The sequence below is a fragment of the Barbus barbus genome (genome assembly GCF_936440315.1).
Source record: "Barbus barbus genome assembly, chromosome: 10".
Lineage (NCBI taxonomy): Eukaryota > Metazoa > Chordata > Actinopteri > Cypriniformes > Cyprinidae > Barbus > Barbus barbus.
This window is the reverse complement of record NC_136738.1, coordinates 32,449,918-32,474,078: the sequence shown is the minus strand read 5'-3', so window position 1 is coordinate 32,474,078 and position 24,161 is coordinate 32,449,918. Positions and strand designations below refer to the sequence as shown.

At 37.2% G+C, this 24,161-nt stretch overlaps 1 protein-coding gene across 1 annotated transcript; it reads right to left on the bottom strand.

Moving 5' to 3' along the window:
• Positions 1–326: 326 nt before the first annotated feature.
• LOC306875669 (protein NLRC3-like) lies at positions 327–14,350 on the bottom strand. The gene is made up of 9 exons (XM_079426348.1): positions 14,191–14,350; positions 13,878–13,959; positions 13,549–13,662; positions 6,298–6,411; positions 4,393–6,198; positions 3,764–3,937; positions 1,212–1,236; positions 790–946; positions 327–439 (listed from the first exon to the last, which is right to left on the bottom strand). Exons 2-9 carry the CDS (start codon positions 13,925–13,927, stop codon positions 384–386), a joined length of 2,496 nt encoding a protein of 831 aa, XP_079282474.1. The 5' UTR covers positions 13,928–13,959; positions 14,191–14,350; the 3' UTR covers positions 327–383.
• Between the last annotated feature and the right edge of the window lie 9,811 nt (positions 14,351–24,161).

Here is a 24,161-nt window from a genome sequence, read left to right as displayed (position 1 = left end):
AATCTTCATCCATGGATATTGTTTGTTGCATGTTTGAACATTTGATCATCATTTGGTACATCATAAAGTACCAAACCTCGGTACTTTATGATGATTGTTTGATAAAAATAATTTGTTGTTGCATGAGCAATATATTAGTGTTTGATGATTTAGATGTATATCTGATGTCAATGTTGTTGTTATTCCTTCTTTATAGTAACCACATGATCCACATGTTGAGCCATCAATAAAGTGATTAATGGAACTTTGTGCATTCTCGTCAATGCCCCACAGCAATTATAGTTTTTCCCAGCTTCCAAGAAACTTCAAAACAGTGATGCTGTGTGTCTCTGTGTCTCCAGTCTCTGTTGATTGTGTGACTGTGACGTCTCTGTAGCGTCTCCTTATTCACCATCAGCTGATCCTGAGGAAACTGGACTGACGTATAAATACTGAGAGTCTACAATAAAACACACAGACAGTCAGATATGAGTATGAGACATTACTGCGGTCACATCAGCAGATCCAGTTCAGAAAAAACACAGAATATTCATATTACAGCCAGAGATATGAATGAACAACTGATCATAGATTAATAACAGTGATGATCAACAACTCTCTCTTTATCATTTACACACAGAGACACTGGAAGAGATGAAAATATTCATATATTCACAGATCATCACAGAATTAAACAGTTTGAAGTAAAGGGACTAAAGTGAAGCTGAATTATTATCTTATATTCTCCAATTACACACATATGTGGCCTGTTACTAAACTTTTAAAATATTTAAATAAGAATATACTCACAATAGTATATTGTCTCCAGTTTATAATGTGGATCATCTTTAAGATCAGTGAGTAACTTCACTCCTGATTTTCCTAGTTTATTCCCAGACAGATACAGTTCTCTCAGGTGTGAGGGGTTTGATCTCAGAGCTGAAGCCAGAGCAGCACAACCTTCATCTGTGACGCCACAATCACTCAACCTGTAGAGAACAATGACACGCTGTGAATTGTAGTTGAAGTGTCTGTAGTTTGGTATTGAGCAGGAGAGGAGATATAATGATGAGCATTGCCACAAACTGCTGCTGATAGAATGAGATTTATGCATGTTGATGCTCAATGCTGCTGTTTGAAACTGTCATGTGCTTCAGGACTGAACAGACACACAGAGCTGAATGTGAGATATTGTTTCATAGTGATATAAGGACGGATCTGTCTGGAGAAACAGTCATTTGCTCCTCTAATAAACACCTACAGGAGAACATTTGCTTCACAGGAGTCATGTGTTCCCCATTCCACAACCCTCTATGGACACCTTGGAAACTGAATCGCCATTGGCTAGTAATTTTTTTTAGTTTACTCCCCATAGTGATATACTATGTATATATGCACCATTTTACAGACATTATACAGTTGGGCAAAAAAGTATTTAGTCAGCCACCAATTGTGCAAGTTCTCCCACTTAAAAAGATGAGAGAGGCCTATAATTTTCATCATAGGTACACTTCAACTATGAGAGACTCAGGAAAGAATCCAGGAAATCACATTGTAGGATTTTTAATGAATTAATTGGTAAATTCCTCGTTAAAATAAGTATTTGGTCACCTACAAACAAGCAAGATTTCTGACTCTCACAGACCTGTAACTTCTTCTTTAAGAGGCTCCTCTGTCCTCCACTCGTTACCTGTATTAATGGCACCTGTTTGAACTCGTTATCAGTATAAAAGACACCTGTCCACAACCTCAAACAGTCACACTCCAAACTCCACTATGGCCAAGACCAAAGAGCTGTCGAAGGACACCAGAAACAAAATTGTAGCCCTGCACCAGGCTGGGAAGACTGAATCTGCAATAGGCAAGCAGCTTGGTGTGAAGAAATCAACTGTGGGAGCAATTATTAGAAAATGGAAGACATACAAGACCACTGATAATCTCCCTCGATCTGGGGCTCCACGCAAGATCTCACCCCGTGGGGTCAAAATGATCACAAGAACGGTGAGCAAAAATCCCAGAACCACACGGGGGGACCTAGTGAATGACCTGCAGAGAGCTGGGGCCAAAGTAACAAAGGCTACCATCAGTAACACACTACGCCGCCAGGGACTCAAATCCTGCAGTGCCAGACGTGTCCCCCTGCTTAAGCAGTACATGTCCGGCCCGTCTGAAGTTTGCTAGAGAGCATTTGGATGATCCAGAAGAGGATTGGGAGAATATGGTCAGATGAAACCAAAATAGAACTTTTTGGTAAAAACTCAACTCGTCATGTTTAGAGTAGAAAGAATGCTGAGTTGCATCCAAAGAACACCATACCTACTGTGAAGCATGGGGGTGGAAACATCATGCTTTGGGGCTGTTTTTCTGCAAAGGGACCAGGACGACTGATCCGTGTAAAGGAAAGAATGAATGGGGCCATGTATCGTGAGATTTTGAGTGAAAACCTCCTTCCATCAGCAAGGGCATTGAAGATGAAACGTGGCTGGGTCTTTCAGCATGACAATGATCCCAAACACACCGCCCGGGCAACGAAGGAGTGGCTTCGTAAGAAGCATTTCAAGGTCCTGGAGTGGCCTAGCCAGTCTCCAGATCTCAACCCCATAGGACATCTTTGGAGGGAGTTGAAAGTCCGTGTTGCCCAGCGACAGCCCCAAAACATCACTGCTCTAGAGGAGATCTGCATGGAGGAATGGGCCAAAATACCAGCAACAGTGTGTGAAAACCTTGTGAAGACTTACAGAAAACGTTTGACCTCTGTCATTGCCAACAAAGGGTATATAACAAAGTATTGAGATGAACTTTTGTTATTGACCAAATACTTATTTTCCACCATAATTTGCAAATAAATTCTTAAAAAATCAGACAATGTGATTTCCTCGATTCTTTCCTGAGTCTCTCATAGTTGAAGTGTACCTATGATGAAAATTACAGGCCTCTCTCATCTTTTTAAGTGGGAGAACTTGCACAATTGGTGGCTGACTAAATACTTTTTTGCCCAACTGTATATATATATATAATACATAAATACATACACACACATCTCTCGCTCTGTCTTTCTTTGCGTGTGCAACGGCGAGTCATGTGCCTTCACACTAGATTTTACGGTATGTCAAATACAAGTGCACTGTGCATTCATTCCGATGAACCAGAAAATAAAGCACAGATCGCTTGACGGAGAGTGAAACTCTGAAGCGCTCAGTCAGAGTGTTAGGCAAGTGAAACTATATACTTCAACTCACACACTGATGAGTAAAATCTGAGAATTTATTAGCCAGAGGTTAATATTAGACATCATTTAGTCGCCCAGTGTAACGATTTAGTCGCATATGCGAGTGATTTACTCGCAATGTAGAGAGTTGTTACATCTCATTTATTAACTCTTGTGATCAAACACATCATTGTGCCATGTTTGGCAGCTTATAAACTGAACAGAAATCACTAAATCACATATTAGTATCTGAACATTCAGGCTAAATCTTTATGACATCAGTGAGAACACAATGAGCTCATGGGATTTCAGAAAAAGTGGAAAATAAGAGTAAAATAAACTCTTACACAGAGATGGGCAGGTGAAGGAGTATTAATCAAACTAACAGAAACAACTGAAGCTCCAGTAAATGTTTGGTAGCCAAAAACAGGAGCAAGAGCACATGTGATGAAGATGAATGAAATGAACTTCATCTTCAGTCATTTGTGCTCAGATTGTGTGTCTAGTCAGAATTTACATTAAAGGACACATCTTACTTAAGACAAAGACATGAGACTATCAGAGAGATGATCTTACCACAGTTTCTCCAGTTTACAGTGAGGATCCTCCAGTCCAGCACAGAGACACTTCACACCCAAATCTCCTATTTTATTCCAAGACAGATCAAGTTGTCTCAGGTGCGAGGGATTTGATCTCAGAGCTGAAGCCACAGCAGTACAACCTTCATCTGTGACACCACAATTACTCAACCTGTAGAGAACAATGACACACTCGTCACTCTTTAGCAGTGAAACCATTAGTAAAAATAAAGTACAAACACAAATCACAAATAAACATGTTTGATGGATCACTGGACTGAGATCTAAAATGTCACAGTTTTTTTTATGTAAATACCTTGACAACATTTTAAGAGGACCTCAGAGAACAGAACAAAATAAAAAACAGAGGCAGTTCATGACCCCTTTAAACATTACTATTACTTAATTTTTTGGCAAAGACATTTTTAATTATTGACAAACCCAAATAATTTATTCATCGGCAACTTCTCTGTCTCTGAATCTTACAGTGTCACTGATTTGATATAAAACATCAAAATACTGACCACTGAACTCTGGACAACATCTCAGCACTGAAGATTTATGAGCTTTTAACGTTGATTTTCTTAATGTTTTAAAAGTGAAGTGATTGTTCTCAGTGATACTTACTGAACTGATCTGGATTCTTTAATCACAGGCAGCAGCCTCTGAAAAACGTCCATATTTTCAGGCTTATTCTTTTCTTTAACAAATTTATCAAGACGAAACTCATTCAGTTCCTCTTCTGATGTCAACAACACAAACACTACAGCTGACCACTGAGATGAAGAGAGACTGGCTTCCTTTATTCTTCCAGATTTCAGATACTGTTGTATTTCCTCCACTAGTGAACGATCACCCAGTTCATTCAGACAGTGGAACAGATTGATGGATTTCTCTGGAGAGTCAATGATACTGATCTTCATCTTGATGTACTCAACTGTTTTCTCATTGCTGTCAGAGCTGCTTCTTTTCAGTGTCATTATTTGTTGTAGGAGAATCTGATGAGACTCCACTGACAAACCCAGAAGGAACCGCAGGAAAAGATCCAGATGTCCATTTTTACTCCGTAGAGCCTCGTCCACAGCTCTCTGATGCAGCTCAGATAATGAAACCTGTTTAAACAAGAGTTTAAACAAGTCCTTCACTTTAGACTTTAAACTCTGTTCGGTGATTGGCTCAACTCTATTTTTTTGGAGGTTTGTCCAGGAGAGGTGCACATATAGAGCTGCTAGATGTTCCTGAATGCTCAGATGAACAAAGCAGAAGACTTTCCCCTGATACAAGCCCAACTCCTCTCTGAAGATCTGAGTGCACAATCCTGAGTACACTGATGCTTCTCTCACATCAACGCCACACTCTCTCAGGTCTTCCTCATAGAAGATCAGGTTTCCTTTCACAAGCTGCTGAAAAGCCACTTTCCCCAGTTTGAGGATCATGTCTTCATCTGTCACCTTCTTCTCATAGTCCTTTTCATGTTTGATGTCGGTCTGAAGGATCAGGAAGCGCGTGTACATTTGAGTGAGAGTCTTGGGAATCTCTCCACTCTCTGCTCGACTCAACATCTTCTCCAGAACAGCGGCTGAGATCCAGCAGAACACTGGGATGTGGCACATGATGTAGAGGCTCCTTGATGACTTCAGGTGTGAGATGACTGTATTGGCCAGACTCTGATCACTGATTCTCTTCCTGAAGTATTCCTCCTTCTGTGGCTCATGGAAGCCTCGTACCTCTGTCACTCGATGGACACACTCAGAGGGGACGAGATCAGCTGCTGCTGGTCTGGAGGTGATCCAGATGAGAGCAGAGGGAAGCAGATTCCCCACAATCAGGTTCATCAGCAGCACATCCACTGAGGCTGATTCACTTACATCACACAACCTCACATCGCTCTGAAAATCCAGAGACAGACGGCACTCATCCAGACCATCAAAGATGAACAACACTTTATATTCATCACTGGATATTTCCATTTCTTTAGTTTCAGGGAAAAACACATGAAGAAGATCTGAAAGACTGAGTGTTTTGTCCTTCATCAGGTTGATTTCTCTGAAAGGCAGTGGAAATATGAGCTGGACGTCCTGATTCTCTTTCCCTTCAGCCCAGTCCAGGATGAACTTCTGCACAGAGACTGTTTTTCCAATGCCAGCGACTCCCTTTGTCAGCACAGTTCTGATGGCTTTGTCTTGTCCAGGTAAAGGTCTAAAGATGTCATTGCATTTGATGGCTGTGTCCTCTGTTGCTGCTCTCCTGGATTGTGTCTCAATCTGTCTCACCTCATGCTCATTACTGATCTCTCCACTCTCACTCTCTGTGATGTAGAGCTCTGTGTAGATCTCATTCAGGAGTGTTGGGTTTCCCTGCATCACTGTTCCCTCATACAGACGACCAAACTTCTGCATCAGATTTGATCTAAACCTGTTGAGAACTTCATGACTGGAAAATTAAAAAACTGCATTATTAAATAAGCAAATGAGCAGAGTGTCTTATGTATTCTGTATCATAATGAAATAATCTTTTACAGAAATATTAGACCTGAGATCAGTCTTTGTATCTTCACTCTTATAATCTAATGGCTGATTCACAGAAGCTTCTCTCCTCAGAGACACACAGCTGGACTCTGCTTCTGATCTCCTCTGATGAAATGAACTATAACAGAGAGAGATTAAAGTCAATCCTTTTAACAAAGTACATACTCATATATTATTTAAACAATTACTTTAAAAAGCACTTAAGGATAATTTAATTTACACTATTTTATTGCAAAAGATGTTAAATAGAAGTGAGTGCTTTCACAAATGTGTCTCTCTTTTTGACACTATACAGTGGGGGAAAAAATGATTTGATCCCCTGCTGATTTTGTACGTGCCCACTGACAAAGAAATGATCAGTCTATAATTTTAATGGTAGGTTTATTTGAAAAGTGAGAGACAGAATAACAACAACAAAAATCCAGAAAAACGCATTTCAAAAAAGTTATAAATTGATTTGCATTTTAATGTCAAATAAGTATTTGATCCCTTATCAATCAGCAAGATTTCTGGTTCCCATGTGTCTTTTCCACAGGTAAGGAGCTGAGATTAGGAGCACTCTCTCTCTCAAAGGGAAGGGAAGTGAAGTGAAGCTGCTGGCTCTTTGATCGCCCCCTGTTGGCTGGCTGTAGTACAGGTCATAAACCCCGCCCTCAAATAATGTTGAAACTAGAGATGTACCTTGTTTCCTTCTGTCAGGACAACTGCATTGAACTGAATGAGAATCAGAATGAGCTTTATTGGCCAAGTATGTTTACACATACAAGGAATTTGTTGTAGTGACAGAAGCTCCACAGTGCAACAGAAAGACAGCAACAGAACAGGACACAGATAATAAAACAACAATTAAACAAAAGGCAATGTACAAAGCAGCAAAAACACAATATATAATATAGACAACTAGTATGTACAGGTCAAGTATGTGCAAATTAGAAATGAGAAAATAAAAATAAAATAAGTGAGTGTGGTGAATGGATAGTGTATTATAGTTGTGTGTTCCACGTTTATTGTTGAGTGTTCATGAGATGGATTGCCTGAGGGAAGAAACTGTTCCTGTGTCTGGTCGTTCTGGTGCTCAGAGCTCTGTAGCGTCGACCAGATGGTAACAGTTCAAAGAGGTTGTGTGCTGGATGTGAGGGGTCCAGAGTGATTTTACCAGCCCTTTTGCTCACTCTGGATAAGTACAGTTCTTGGAGAGTGGGGAGGGTTGTACCATTGATTCGCTCAGCAGTCCGGACTACCCTCCGTAGTCTTCTGAGGTCAGATTTGGTAGCTGAGCTGAACCAGACAGTTATTGAGGTGCAGAGGATGGATTCAATGATGGCAGAGTAGAACTGTTTCTGAGTGGCACTCATGGCACATGGAGTCTGTCTGAGTGCCATAAATATTATTTTTCCAACGTTTGCATGACTATAACTCAAGAAGTATTAAAGCAATATGATTTGCAATTTGATTTTAGATTCAAATTTTTAATAAACTTCTTTTCGAATCCTAAATTTCAAGGCCGTACATTGTTCACGTGTGTGTGTGTGTGTGTGCATTTGTTCACTACTCACTGCTGTGTGTGTGCACTTGGATGGGTTAAACGCAGAGCACCAATTTCGAGTATGGGTCACCATACTTGACAATACGTCACGACTTTACTTTACTTTTCAACCCCAGAGATATGGGAATCTCAATGAGGCTCTATGTCCAGATTGTTGAATACCCATTTTCTGTGGTCGAAAACCAGATTTGATCACTTTGTATGAAGCTGATTCTTTTTTTACTTAAAGAACAACATTGAAGAAAAAATAATATTAAAATTAGAACTATATATCGTTTCCATATATAAAAACAACTGCATAGAACATAGCTGTTTACGTTTACATTTTACATTTAGCTGACGCTTTTATCCAAAGCAACTTACAACTGCTATATATGTCAGAGGTCGCACGCCTCTGGAGCAACTAGGGGTTAAGTGTCTTGCTCAGGGACACATTGGTGTCTCACAGTGGATTCGAACCCGGGTCTCTCACATCAAAGGCATGTGTCTTATCCACTGCGCCATCACCACCCTAATGTGAAATGTGTTTAAGTGTCATAAATAATCTTTTTCCAAATTGTGTGTGCCTGTAACTCAAGAAGCATAAAGGTTATCCTAGTATCATTTTAAATTCTGGTTAAAAGAAACTTTTTTTTGTAATCTTAATTTTCAACGCCCTGTATGTTTTAATCTCAGAGATATCGAGATCTCAGTGCAGCTCCATGTCCAAAATTACTATCCTACCTAGGGCTGCATGATGTATCGTTTCAGCATCGATATCGTGATGTGCGTGTGCGATGTTTAGTATACTGATTGTTATATTCATTCTGATTGTTTTCTTTGAACACACAGACACCGTGTCCACACCGGACGTGACATGCCCCGCAACATAACAGCTGTCTGTCTACACTGGACGCGAAAAGCGACCATTGCAAATTATTTGAACTTTGTGTCAGTTTGTCATAAATAAAACGAGCAGTAGTTTACTGTTGGGGATTTGTCGTGTCGTGCCGCATCTTTAGACAGCATCACTGATTATAATGAGTTCTATAGTATTTTGTCGCACCTCTCGCGTCCGGTTTAGATACGGTGAGAGCCACCGTAATCACCCAATCATTGATTTCTTTCCAAATAGAGCAAATAGATCCATTTTCAGTGGTCAAAACCAAATGTGGTTTTGTGTTTATCTAGTCATCACTGTTGACACTGCAAATATGCAAATAATAACAGTAACCCAGGGATTAGGTTTGTGCAGTGTGACACGTCATATTATGAATGACCAGGATTAACTGTTAACTCTAGGTATAGTATGAACAGTGTGAAATGTAAAATAAGATTACCCAGGATTCCATTTACCCCAGGTTTAGAATTACCCAGTGTTAATTATTTCAAGTATGGGAGACCTTAAATTACCTTTGAGGTACTATCAGTGATTCTGCCAAATATGCCCTTTAGCAGTAGATACTACTTGATCTATGAAAATGCTTCATATTTTATAACAATAAAAAAGAAAAATAAATTCTAATAGTCCAGGTAAATCTTGGTTTGATGTGAATACAATGTGTGGAGAAAGTAACCACACTTCCCTATGAGGCATGGGATTTCCCTATGAGGCAATCCGGTTTTCAACTACTGAAAAAGTGTAATATTCAACAATCAGGACATAAAGCCTCATTGAGACCCCCACATCTCTGGGACTGAACAATGTAGAGCCTTGAAATGTAAAATGCTAAAAGAAAGGATTAACAACAACTATAATCTGAACTCATATAGCGATACCTTTAATACGACTTGAGTTATAGGCATGCAAACTTTGGAAAAAGAATATTTATTTTCAATGCAGTTGTCTTGACAGAAGGAAACACGATACATCTCTAGTTTCAACATTATTTGTTCTTTAGAAATTCCTCTTTAAAAGAAAGGAGGTATCATATTTTTGCAAACGGACCCACATTTGGTTTTTGACCACTGAAAATGTGTAGATTTTAATGATTGATGCCTGGAGCCATATTAAAATTTCAATATCTCTGGAACCGAACCATATAGGGCCTTAAAAAATAAAGATGTCAAAAGGAAAGTTTAAGACCCAATATCTAAAAGGGCATTAAGTTATCTTTAATACTTCTTGAGTTACAGGCATACAAACTTTTGAGGAAAAAAAACATTTTTGAATGGCACATAATGCAACAAAGATTGCTAAAGTCAACACATTTTACTAACAGATGTAGCAACTCATGTAATAACTGCACATAATGTAAAAAATGCACCTAATGTAATACGTATTACATTATTATTGTAATAAAATGTACTAAAGTAATGTAATGTAATAATTTTTTCAAAACGTAATAAAATCTTGAGCTCATAATGTAATAATATTTTTTTTAATGTAATAATTTTTCATATAATGTAATAGGTTATTGTGGCAACTTATAATGTAATCACAGATCATACGGTAAAACCAGCACATCATTTAAATTAAAGTTTACAATAGTATAATTATCTTTCAATACAATAAATTTGACCACAAAGCATAATAGTTTTATGCAAAACAAGCTATTACATTAGAATAAAATTAGGTTTATTAGGCTACATTGTGAACTTTTATTGTGAAGAAATATTAATTTAACTCCTGCTCTGTGCTGCCGTTGCCTGAGGCAGATAATGCAATCTACTACATTAGACTTTGGAAAATTGTATTTGTTTTTTTACAAACTTGTTAATAAAAATGAACATGCCTTCAATGCCTTAATTTTGATCAAACAATTAAAATAGATTTATATGTAACTACTATCATTGTCATCATACCACGGACATTAACTGAGAAGTAAATATGTCAGCAAACTGTGCCGTTTCAAGGGAGTGTATATTAATGCATGGCCAAATTAAGAGCATAATCTACTGTAAGTGTTTAAAACATGCAAAGTAGGATTGCCAACTGTTCCCGTATTTAAGTAACATATTAAATCTATACGGAAAGCATCATGTCACGACCAGTTTAGGGAGCTAAATAAAAAAATAAAAATAAAAATGAGTACCCTTAGTTAAAACTGTAATAATAACATATTTGGCAAACTCTTCTGTGCATTTTTGCATTTGTGCTCTGGAGAGCATCAGATTTTAATGTTTACAACATTTGCAGCGTTGAGCAGTGTAGCCAATCACAGACACATCCATTGAACCGATGAACTGAGATGAGTGACAGGCTCCGTGCATCTGAAATTATAATGGCAGCACTCTTTGCACGCATTCTAGGCTATCAGTAATGCATTCAGAATTTTAATAAAAGGTTGTTGTTTTTTTCATGATGCTAAAACGAACAATGTCCCCTCACTAAAGTTCAGCTATAGTTTAGTTATTCTATATAAATGCTCAAATGAATCTCAGCATAAATATACATGTCCTTTTAGAATAAATTTGCTTGTGTTTACACACACACAAACTATTTCTAAATGGAAACATGTACAAATTACTTCTAAAAAGATATATGTTTCCATTTAGAAATAGTTTGTGTGTGTGTAAACACAAGCAAATTTATTCTAAAAGGACATGTATATTTATTTAAGCAAAGCAAATAGGTTCACGTCTGAGATGCATTTTGACATTTATCTCCATCTCATGTGTATATATATATATATACACACACATATACATGCATACATTCATACACACACACACAAACAAACAACATCAGAATTCTGGAACCCAGAATATTTTAATGCTTGAATAAAAACAACGAGAGCCGTGAGAGCATCCATACTGTAGTTGGTACTGTGCTCCAGTCTTTGGTTTAGCAATGTAAAAGGGCATGGAAATCGAGGAATGGATGATGAAACGTACAGTACAATGTAATTTTGAACACACTGATGTTTTTATTTAAAAAAAATTATGAAATTTGACATTATTTTTGGTGAGTTTATAATGTAATAAATTTATCATAGTGTAATAATTGTTATTACATTATGAGCTCAGGATTTTATTACCTTTTGAGAAAATTGTTACATTATGAAAATTTTATTACAATAATAATGTAATATTTATTACATTATGTGCAATTACGAGTTGCTACCAATCTCTGTGTAAAAATAACATTATGATGCTCTTTCTGAAGTCATTTTTACCCCCCTTTAATTTGGCTCTCAAGTGAAAATTGCCATTTTGACCCCCCTCTATAAAATAGTAGATTACTATCCATGATATTTAATATTTTAGCTTTTATCACTATACATCTTTCTTCAGAAACAGTTTTTAGCTAAATAAAAATGTGAGCCGGGAATTTCTAGATATTTGGTTGATTTGACACAGAATAACCAAACAAACACTATTTTGATAATATAAAATGACATGCTATAATAATATTTACATAAAAACGTACCTGAGATGAGTCTTTGTATCTTCATTCTTAAACACTATTGGCTTATCCATAGACGCTTCACTCCTCTGAGACACACAGCTGGACTCTGCTTCTGAGCTCTTCTGATGAACTGAACTATAACAGAGAGAAATTAAAGTCAATCCATATTTAACAAAGTACATACTCATATATTATTTAAACACACTTTAAAAAGCACTTCAGGATCATTTTGTTTATACTATTTTATTACAAATTTACAAAAGGAATATATAACCTTGTATGATAATACCATATGAAAAGTTAATGCAGGATTTAAATCATGAGAGTACAAATTTAGTAGAAAAAGTTTCTTTGACAGTTTTCAAAAACTGCTTTTTTAATTTTACGTCACAAGGAGGAGTTGTTTGCTGGGCTCTGCATTGGCTCAGTGCAGAGTAGGCTGGTATTCAGTAGGAGCGGTCGTCAGTCTGTGTGTTTTCGGTAGTTCGGTTGTCATCGTCATGGTAAATTATTGTGTTTGAGGAGGTTGCACAAACTCCAGCCTGTCAGGAGATCTAGTCCACAGGAACAAAGAAAAGCATGGTGCTGCTATCTTCCATGACAGAGTGCATTTTGTGCAGGTAAAGAGATGGGACTTCACTTCTGTGTATCGCAGTGTTTCCCAACCACTGTGCCGTGGCACACTAGAGTACCATGACAGGTTGTCAGCTGTGCTGTGGAACATTATCAAATTTTCTATCTCTATTATTGTTCCTTATTATTATCAATGCTATTGGTCATCTTTACGTCAGTTTGTGGGTTTTACAAATATTAAACCAATGAAAAGAATTCAGAAGAGCTTGTGACTAAACCTCGTAACGCCATTGAATCCTCAAACTGCTCTCTGAGAGATGGTAAATGCATTATTTTTCACATAATTAACCTTTATTCTACACGGCTCTGTCCCTTCTCCTATGAACGCTCTGATGATTTCCTGTTTTTATAAAGCCCCTCCCTCAGAAATACGCGATGGGCTCTGATTGGCTGGCCCAGTGTGCTGTGATTGGCTAAACTGTCCTGCCCCTCAGCTCACTGCTCTATTATATCTGAAATATATTATGTATATTTCAGGGTTTGTGATGTCACTAACCTGGGAAGTAACTCGCTGCAGTCCCGACGAGCTGAATTTTTTAGGCATTAAACTAGCATAATTTTAAAAGACGATATCTTTCAACATCGATATCGATAGTGTGTAATTCAACATTACACACTAACATTAAAAAAAATGAAATCGCAATCAACCACCCCTTTAAATATTTGAATGCGTTTAACTGAAAAAAATGAATAGCCTGCATTAACAGACTAATTTTGGCACCACTAATATTAATATAAAAATATACCTGAGATCAGTCTTTGTATCTCCACTCTTAAGCTTTATTATACGACCCATAGACCCGTCACTCCTCAGAGACACGCAGCTGGACTCTGCTTCTGATCTCTTCTGATGAACTGGACTATAACAAAACAGAATTAAAATTTTCTTATAAGGCCATTTGTTTTTGTTTTTTTATCAAAAACACTCAGAGGAGACCTTTGACCTTTTTTTTTTTTTTTTTAATAAAATCTTAATTTTATTGATTTTAAAATCTTCATCTTAAAAGCCTCCAGACACAAAAACTCCCATCTCTCATGATTGAAGGTGATTTAATTCAGTGTTTATTGAAAGTACCTGCATCCTGGAGAACAATCTTCATCTGTGGATGTTTGTGTGTGATCCATGATGAAACACAATCTGATCTCCAGCACTGACTCTGAATGGAAATGACAAACAAACACAATAATTGATCTGAACGGATCCTGAGAGAAACAGATTATCAGATACACAATGTTAGTCGTGTGTTAACAAATGATCAAATAACACCAAACACCAGTCAAACCACTTCATCTGCTTCAAAAAGAACAGATTCAAAGATATAAACTATACGTCGTTCAGAGGAAATATGAATGAAGTCACTGTAAAGCACCTGATCATCAGCACTCACCTTATTTACACAGATTCACTAAATCCACCTTCTTTCTATGAAGCAGCTGCACGCTTTGATAAAGCTTCCTATGAAACACTGATATTCCGTATAGAATCGATTCTGACTGTTTACATGAAGAAACATCAACTCTGAACATTTACATTCACTTTTATTTGTGGCGCAGAAAAGCGATGGCGCACCTGCAGTGTTTAAGGGAGCGTCTGTAAACTCCACACACAGCCGGAAAACGTTTGTGAAATCAAATCATTCCTTCAAATAAAGTACACGTTTTAGCGTACAAAATCTAGCATTTGTGCAAAAAAAGGAGCAGAGTATAAATACATGTTAACTGCTCCACAACAACATCCCATGAACTCACTCAAGCAAGAAAAAATAAGAAATATAAAGTTTAAAAACATGACAATAATATATTATTAAATAATATATAATTACAAAATAATCAAATGATAAATATTATAAATAGCTAATCATTTTATATTAATGTATGATTGTATGATTAAGTGATAAATGAATAAAAACGAGGAAATAAAACGCAACACAAATATAGGCCTATAATTGCTCTCTTGAAGCAACACACACAGTTTGCCTTTAAGGATCCTTAGATCTTTCCCTTATAATTGGCAAGAATATAATTGACAAATAAATAAATGCTCCAGCAAAGATACTAGACAAGTATTTCTTGAAAAAAATAAAGTTATTCCAAGGGAGAATTTTTATTAGAATTCAATATTAATAAAAAGTAAAAAAAAAGTAAAGTCGTGACGTATTGTCAAGTATGGTGACCCAATTGGGGGTTCGGTGCCTTGCTCAAGGGCACCTCAGTCGTGGTATATAATGGGAAAGTATCAAAAGCTCACAGAGATGAATGATCAAATATCAGTGCTGCGTTCAGCCCTGAGAAAACGGTGCAAAGCGTTTATTAACCGGAAACAGAGGTGCGTTGAACACTGTTCTGATGACACAAGTGTTGCAGCTACAGGAGCTGAGAAGATCACTCTCTGTGTTCTTTCTGAAGAATTTTCAGAGCCTGATAAAATCGGTATAAATACATTTTTAATACTGCAAAATACGCTCGATGTTACAGTCACTGCTGTCCAGAATAAAAGAGAACATGCCGATGGAGTGAAGGGGTTTGTGGAAACTGTGGTTCCTAATTATTGGGATCCAACATTTGCTTCAGAATGAAAAGAAATTTCAGGAGAAGGATAATACACTTCTTACCTCCAAGACTTATGATCTATATGGCCTTATTATTTTTATTGTGAGTATTAGGTGATATAGGTATATCACTGCTGTTGTGCTATGATATTGTAATATTTACCATTATATAATCAGAGGAGCATAGAAAAGTTTATGAAAGTGTCACTCCACAATACAATAGCAAAATATATAAATATGTATAGCATTTTTATGTTATATTAATCAGAGTCTAGCACACCTTCCTGAGGAAAGGATATGGACCAGAAGACATTGCAATTACTACATATTTAGACAGACTTAAAGAAGCTCCAGATCTTATTATTTCAGTTATTTTGCCTTTAATGTAAATAAACATGTGCAAAAAATATACTTGCTCTTGTGATTTTATTTAGATGTTAATTACATTTACTTACAAATTCATCATCATCATGCTGATATGCTATGTTACTATAAAACTCTTACGACAAACGTCTTCTAATACCTTTAATTGTTGTGTAAACCGAGCTGCAGCAGACACATATTAAATGACTTCACTTGGACCCATTGTGTGAGCTGTCTCTTTAATACCGTGTGGTTTATATACATGCTGCTGACTGGGCTGACATTTCTAACACACTCCCCAAACAAGAGAAAACATATCTCAAACCCCTTTGCACACCGTTTCCAGGAAACATGTAATTTAACCTGGAAACCAGAGCGACACATTGGCCCCGGTGTGAACCTGAACGAGCCCCAGGGAGTCTTTAACCCAAACTTAAGGAAACAGTCACAGCAAACATAGACAGAGACAGGACTATAAATACTAAACCAAACAAGGACTAATGGGCTAATCAATCGACAACAGGTGAACTGAGACAGACAGACAAGAGAAAACTTGGTCAAAAGATGGTGAAACACTAGTGATGAGAAACCAAGGCTTTCTGAAGCTGTGCCCAAACACAGTTCATCACTCGAAGCTTTCATTACAATACACATTAACCACATCTGGTGGTCAGACTTATTTTCTCCACCATATCTGTTAAATCATCGAGGAGCAGAGGATGGTTTGAAAACGCATGTGACCAACCCCATGACATACAAGAGTGTGGAATCAATCTAGGATCAATACAATTCTGTCTAATCTGATATAATCTGATCTAAATTCATCTGTGCCAGTGAGACCACAACTCATGTCACCTATAGCTTGGTCAACGGATTCACATATTGATCAATAATATACACATATGATCATAATTAATAATTGACGTGGGTAGATGAAAAAATTATTTTGGGTGAGCTGTTACCCTTATGTTCTGTTCGGGGTCTCTGAGACCCCAGTTATAAACATGTCCTACTGACAGCCCTCAAAGTGACTGAATAATAATGTTATGCATCAGCTGGGATCTGAAGATGCTGATACTGATATCCAAATCCAAATACTTTATCCAAATCCGATACTGCATGACCTTCGAAGCTTCAAGCGTCATCAATCACATGGTGTTGTCATTTCGATGAAGCTCCACAGTGCAACAGAAGACAGCAACAGGACACAGATAACAAAAAGAATAATATACAAAATAGACAATGTACAAAATAGCAAAAACACAATATATAATATAGACAATTATGTGTGTACAGGTATGATTTGTGCAAATTTCAAATGTAAATAAATGTGTGTTAAATAATGTATAATAGTGTTGTGTGTTTCATGTTTATTGTTAAGAGTTCAAGTGTTCGTGAGATGTATTGCCTGAGGGAAGCAACTGTTCCTGTGTCTGGTCGTTCTGGTGCTCAAGAGCTCTGTAGCATCGACCAGATGGTAACAGTTCAAAGAGGGAGTGTGCTGGATGTGAGGGGTCCAGAGTGATTTTACCAGCCCTTTTGCTCACTCTGGATAAGTACAGTTCTTGGAGAGTGGGGAGGGTTGTACCAATGATTCGCTCAGCAGTCCGGACTACCCTCCGTAGTCTTCTGAGGTCAGATTTGGTAGCTGAGCTGAACCAGACAGTTATTGAGGTGCAGAGGATGGATTCAATGATGGCAGAGTAGAACTGTTTCAGTAAGTCCTGTGGCAGGATGAACTTCCTCAGCTGGTGAAGAAAGTACAGCCTCTGCTGGGCCTTCCTGACAATGGAGTCAATGTGAATATCCCACTTCAGGTCCTGAGAGATGGTGGTGCCCAGGAATCTGAATGACTCCACTGCAGTTACAGTGCTGTTCATGATGGTGAGTGGGGGGAGAGCAGGGGGGGGTTCTCCTGAAGTCCACGATCATCTCCACAGTTTTGAGCGTGTTAAGCTCCAGGTTGTTAAGACTGCACCAGACAGCCAGCTCCTTAACCTCCTGTCTGTAAGCAGACTCGTCACCGTCCTGGATGAGGCCGATCAGTGTGGTGTCGTCTGCAAACTTCAGGAGCTTGACAGAGGGGTCTTTAGATGTTATTGACAAATGTTATTGATGTTATTGACAATTTTCTAAAATTCATCATTTTGAATGGCAAATTCTTATGTCAATTGTCTAAAACGTTTTCTTTGTATAAGGCTTTGTACAAACTTTTTAAAATGATGCCTCTTGAGATTGTGAAAAATATCAAATGTTCATGTCACGATCAGTAAGAGAGAGAGAACCCAAAAGCAGGTGAATGATATGGGTTTATTAGAAAATAAGAGAAAACGGCCCAAAATTGTAAAAACAGTTAATCCATAACCAGACAACAGTCACAGCAGGAAAAACTGTGTGAGGAAAAACCATAAATGCTGCTGAAGTCAGGACAGACAGGGGTCAAAATCAGTTCTACAAAGCCTCACAAGTGTACTAACTCCTCTCGATCACTGGAGGTCAGTGTTTTCATGTCTAATACACTACAGCCACTAAAACACCAACACCAGTGATTCAGATAGAGAGGAAGTTTATTTGCTGTAAAGAAGCATCTGGTTTTCTGCCAAAACACTGAATAGCCTAAATATGTGACCCTGGAGCACAAAAGCAGTCTTAAGTCGCTGGGGTATATTTGTAGCAATAGCCAAAAAATACACTGTATGGGTCAAAATGAACAATTTTTCTTTTATGCCAAAAATCATTAGGATATTAGGCTAAATAAAGATCCTCTCCCATGAAGATATTTTGTAAATTTCTTACCGTAAATATATCAAAACTTCATTTCTGATTAGTAATATGCATTGCTAAGAACTTCATTTGAACAACTTTAAAGGTGATTTTCTCAATATTTAGATTTTTTTGCTCCCTCAGATTCCAGATTTTCATATAGTTGTATCTCAGCCTAATATTGTCCTATCATAACAAACCATACATCAATGGAGAGATTATTTATTCAGCTTTTGGATGATTTTTAAACCTCAATTTGGAAATATTGACACTTAAGAATAGTTTTGTGGACACGGTCACATATTTGAAAGTAACTGGAATTTGCTGACATTAAACACCAGTTTGCAGAAATCATCAACTACATTAATAACATACAAAACATTTCTCTTTGCTTGTTTTGGATATGTTCTGATATAGCTTCAAGCACACACAGCCATGAGTTCATGAGAAAACAAATGTTCAGATGTAGATGAGAAACATTTGAGTCAATATTGAGGTAATGAGACTTTTGATTGCAGATTTGCGTTTAGCAAAAATGAGCACAAATATTGTTGAGGTTTCTTCTGAAAGTCTTGAAGAGACGTGAGATTATGTCTTTTTAGGAGAAATCTTTGAGAAGCAAGAGATTTCATCTGAAGTTTAATCTCCATTTAATGTTTGGATATTAGAGAGATTTTTATGTGAGCATGTTACTTTGTGTTCTCTATATAGTATATCAGAGCAAATTAAATGTTCAATATCCAAACATCCAAACAAGGTTAATCATGCTGGTTTTTGTAATTAAAAGTATCTAGGATCAAGATTCCTAAAATGCAGAGGAAATTATACTAACTCCAGCACCAACTTATTTCACACGAGGAAGCAAGATGCCTCCTATGTTCCTCAAGACAAAATATAGTGTGGATGAAGCCTATCAGATTTCCCTGGAGAGAGACTACTGGAATATTGCTATATTGAATTATCTGCAGGAGTCTGAGAAGGTGGTCAATAACATGGGCTTCTCCTTGACCTGGTGAAGCGGTTAATGTCACGCCGGTGAAACGCTGAGATGTTTGTCCAGTGCTGAGGATGTGCTGAAGCTCAGCTGCTGATCCTGGAGCAACTCCATCACAGCTTTCTCTAATTCCTATCAAAACAGTGGGATAAATGAGCTGCAACGGTGGAAATGTTCAAGGTTTTTTTTTTTGTAGTCAAGGTTTGTGTCTGTGCAGAAACTGACATCTACACAAACTACTCAACTTTCTTGTGAAATGTTGCCATTTTAAATAGAAAATAGCATAATTTATTTTACGCAAATCATGTAATTCGTTATTGACGAGACAAACATGAAGGAGCTGTTTTCATTATATTGTGCATATTATTAAAAGTGAATATGTGCATATTTTAAAATAAAATAGTATTTGCAATAGTTTGAATGCACTGTAACATTTTTTATTGGTTGTTAATAAAACATTATTGAGTGCCTGTTTTCCAAGAAAGCATGATTTTAGTCTTTCTAATGAAAGATTTCACGTTTCATTCAAAGTATGACTTGCCATTTCTTTAATTATGAAATCTATAGCAATTTCAGAAAGAACATGGGTTTTATGCTATTATTTTAGTGTAGTGCATTAAAAAAAAAAAAGCTTTTTAAGTTTTTACTCTTCAGAATTTCACGTTTAATTCAATGCACCACTTGCCGATTCTTTGTAATTAGCCCTCTTTGTAAAATTTACTGGCGATTTCTGGGTGAAAATGGTTTCTACGCCATTTTTTTTCAGTAAGATATTCTAGTTATTTTACTTTTTCCTAATTCCATTAAAAGCCTTTTTGGGTTGTGATCAATTTACGATCGATTTTCGCTTATCACGGTTTTATTTTACTTCTCAGGCCAGCTATGAGGCCACTGTTCCGGACCATAATATTTGTTCTCTGAATGACTAATTTGCTGTTAAACGTGTATGAATGTCTGCATGACATGTATAATTCAGTTTAGACAGCTTGTAAGAATTTTAGCATCCGTGGCATAAAAATGATCGTTGCAAGATGGTGACGAAGTAAAGCAGTCTCTTCAGCCTCGCTGAGAGAGTTATGAGTGAGGGCGCGGGCGCAGCCTCCGTGTTGCCAGATCCAGCTATCATAGGCATTTTTGGACTTGTCTTTTCCACTTAATTTGACACTTTAGAAAGCTAATAAAGTAGGAAGTCGTAGTTTAGGGTCAGCAACATCTTTATCTTATCTTATTTGCAAAAGATTTGAAATAATTTCGGTTTATTTTTATTTATTTGTTGTTTTTAATAGAAATATCTGGCAACACTGCATCGCCGGCACTCAAGAATCAAAAAAGCCTATGCTATATGCCATTCAGTATAGTAGTTAAAATTTTCAGAAATCATGTTATAAACCTTCATAAGAGCACTAGGCAAAGTTATCAGCTATATAGCAATGGCTAATAATAAAAACTATAACAGTAATATATTGTTGCAGCATGAATAATAAACAATTGATAATATAGCTATAGCACCCTCACTCATTTTCAATGCCTGGCTGCGGCCATGCTTACAGATGGACAGATGTAAGTTTTATTTTACTACACCACTGATGGTTAAAACATGTGTGTGTATATAATAAAATAAAATTGAATTGATCTAGGGTGGCCTCGCACCATAATTGCGTCGCCTTGATTTATAATAAATAAACTCACGTAAAAATCACGTGACAACTAGACCTGCTCTCCTTAATTCCTTGTTTTAAAGAGTAAATTATGATTTTAACCCCAAGTTAAACACAGAAGACGAAATACTCCGCCTGTCCCACAAAAAGCACAGAACATTAGCAGCACTATTAAGCTCAGAGATGATTAGGCATGTTATGGATCACATGTTTCAGATTGATTACATCTTTCCACAACGTCCAGCGTTTCCTTACGCTAAATCCCAATTTGTTCAAAGTCTAAACCAAACTTTCACCTCAAATTGTCAATTGAGTGTTTAGCTCCTGCAGCAAGTGGCTGTATCCGTCTTCTCTAGAAGAGCTCTTGATTGTCACATCCAGTTATTTAAACGGCCTTCTAGAGGCCAGGAGCTGGAATGGAACAATATCCTTTGGCTTTGCTTCCCTGGCTCCAGTGCTTCTCATTTATTTTTATGTGGCGCAGGACAGAGCGTTGGCACCTTTCCACCGTGAAGGTAGTCCAGAGGAGCCCGACTCCTGAAGCCGTACGATGAATCAGTCCATTACAGTTCAATAAAAGTGCACAATTGCTTCTTTCTGCTCCACTTGGCTGCGATAGCACTTGGAGGGCAGGTGATGGGGTGGTAAGCGAGCGCACATTCAGTAAAACCACGTCATTTTGTTTGCTCGAGACAATATAGTGCAATAATGAAATCCTTACTTCCAGTTACAGCACAAGAGCTTTATTATAACCGCAGGTATGTGTCCACATCCGTCCTTTAAAAGAGTTCCAGAGGGGAAACTGTACATGCCTCGACTCCTTTAGTCACGCTGTAGTCCAGAAACTGCAAACCGAGTTCTGTACAAATTTAAGGGTGGAAGTCAAACATTTTCGGTAAAATTAGTTATTTATATGAAACTTCTTTTTGTCTGTTTGTCCCACTGTCACATATTTTATATGGTTATGGTTATGTCTGCCTTTTATTACCTGTTAATATTGTTTATTTTATGGCATTATTGATGAGTCAACACACAAAAAAATTCCACCGACTTTAACTTCAAAACTAAAATTGACTTTAAAAATCTAATTAAACCTCTTATAACTTAAAAAGTGGTTGAAATTGGTTAACTTAATTTGATGAGTTGATAAAGAAAATATGAGAAAATAATGGAAAAAATGTTACCAGGACTTATTAATCACATAATTTTTACAGTATATAGACAGCGTTTTGTCGCACACAACATTGATTTGTTATTACTACTAATAATATTTATGTTCACTATATGCTCCTCGGCTTTAAGGGAAAGGAAGGAAAGGGGAAGGAAAGGGAAGTGGTGTGTGGCCAAGTATGGTGACCCATACTCAGAATTAGTGCTCTGCATTTAACCCATCCAAGTGTACACTCAGTAGTGAACACACACCCGGAGCAGTGGGCAGCCAATGCTGCAGCGCCCGGGGAGCAGTTGGGGGTTCGGTGCCTTGCTCAAGGGTCTCACCTCAGTCCAGTCTCACCTCAGACCTGAGACTTGAACCCACGACCTTCAGGTTACAAGTCCACCTCTCTATCCATTAGGACACAACTGCCCTTTATAAAAATAATATAAAAATAAAAACAAAAATTTTGTTCATGGCTCATGATGTTGTAGTGCATAACTCCATTAGGGCGACATAGAATCGCTATTGCGGACAGGGCGAGTATAAGGAGCGGTCATGAAATTTTAAAAAGCAAAAAAAATTTTAACACTTTATTTTGTCCATAATACAGAGTAATTACATAGTCAAGTACTTAGCCATTGTACTTACATGGAACAAAATGTACTTGTGACAGCTACAGCTACTGTTACACATACGTAACAGGCCGAGTCTGTTACACAGCTACTTGTGTAACCAAAAGATTGTTACATATGTGTTGCAGACTTTATACAACGTAATTATAAATGTAAGTACACAGACATAAGCTACTTAAAATACAGTGTATCAAGATTGTACTTAAGTGTATCTATACTGTACACCTTATCCAGTTTGATTTAACCCTCCGGTACACAGCTTAAATACATGTAATACCTTTCTAATTACATTACAGTTGCATAATATTACACAGGCATAAGCTACTTAAAATAAAGTGTATCAAGATTGTACTTAAGTATACAAGTATCTGTGTAACAGACTCGGTCTGATACATATGTGTAACAGTAGCTGCCTCTTACATCTACATAATTACTAACTAAAGTACAGGCTGCTCCATAACTTAGTTACATGGTAAGTACATTTTGTTTCATGTAAGTACAACGGCTACTACGAAGTACTTAATGGGGAAACTACTCTGTAGTATGACACCTTAAAATAAAGTGTTACCAATTGTTTTGTTTTTGTTTTTTAGTTTTTCAGTTTTTATTAACAGCAATTAATGATAAAGCACACGCTTTAAAACCAAGCACCTTTTCTACTCAACGTGGCAAATTCATGTGACAAGCTAACCAGACGTGACTATCGAGACAAGATAAAATCAATCAAAATTCCCAAAAGCGTGGATTTCTATTGGATTTCTCCCGCAAAAATGACCGCACCTTAAAGGGGTCATGAACTGCCTTTGTTTTTTATTTTGACCTGTTCTCTTAGGTCCACTTCCAATGTTATCAAGATTTTTGCATCTAAAAACATCATAACTAGGAATAAGCTATTTTTTGTCCTGTTTTTGACTTTAAATGCAAAATATTTAAAGTGTACCTGAAGTATACTTGCAATAGTTCCACTTTAGCACAATCAAATATACTAAGTATATCTTTAATTGAGCAGAAGTAGTGCTGAAGTACAATTAAAGTGCATTAAAGGGTCAGTTCACAGAAGAGTGTACGCAGTTTGCATCCAGCAGATATTCTCCAAAATGGTGCTATGCTGACGTAGACGAGACAAACTATTGAATAAAGTTGATATTTTTGTTTTCTTTGTGCACAAAAAGTATTCTCGTAGCTTCGTAAAATTACGGATGAACCCCTGATGTCACATGGATTATTTTAGCGATCTCCTTGCT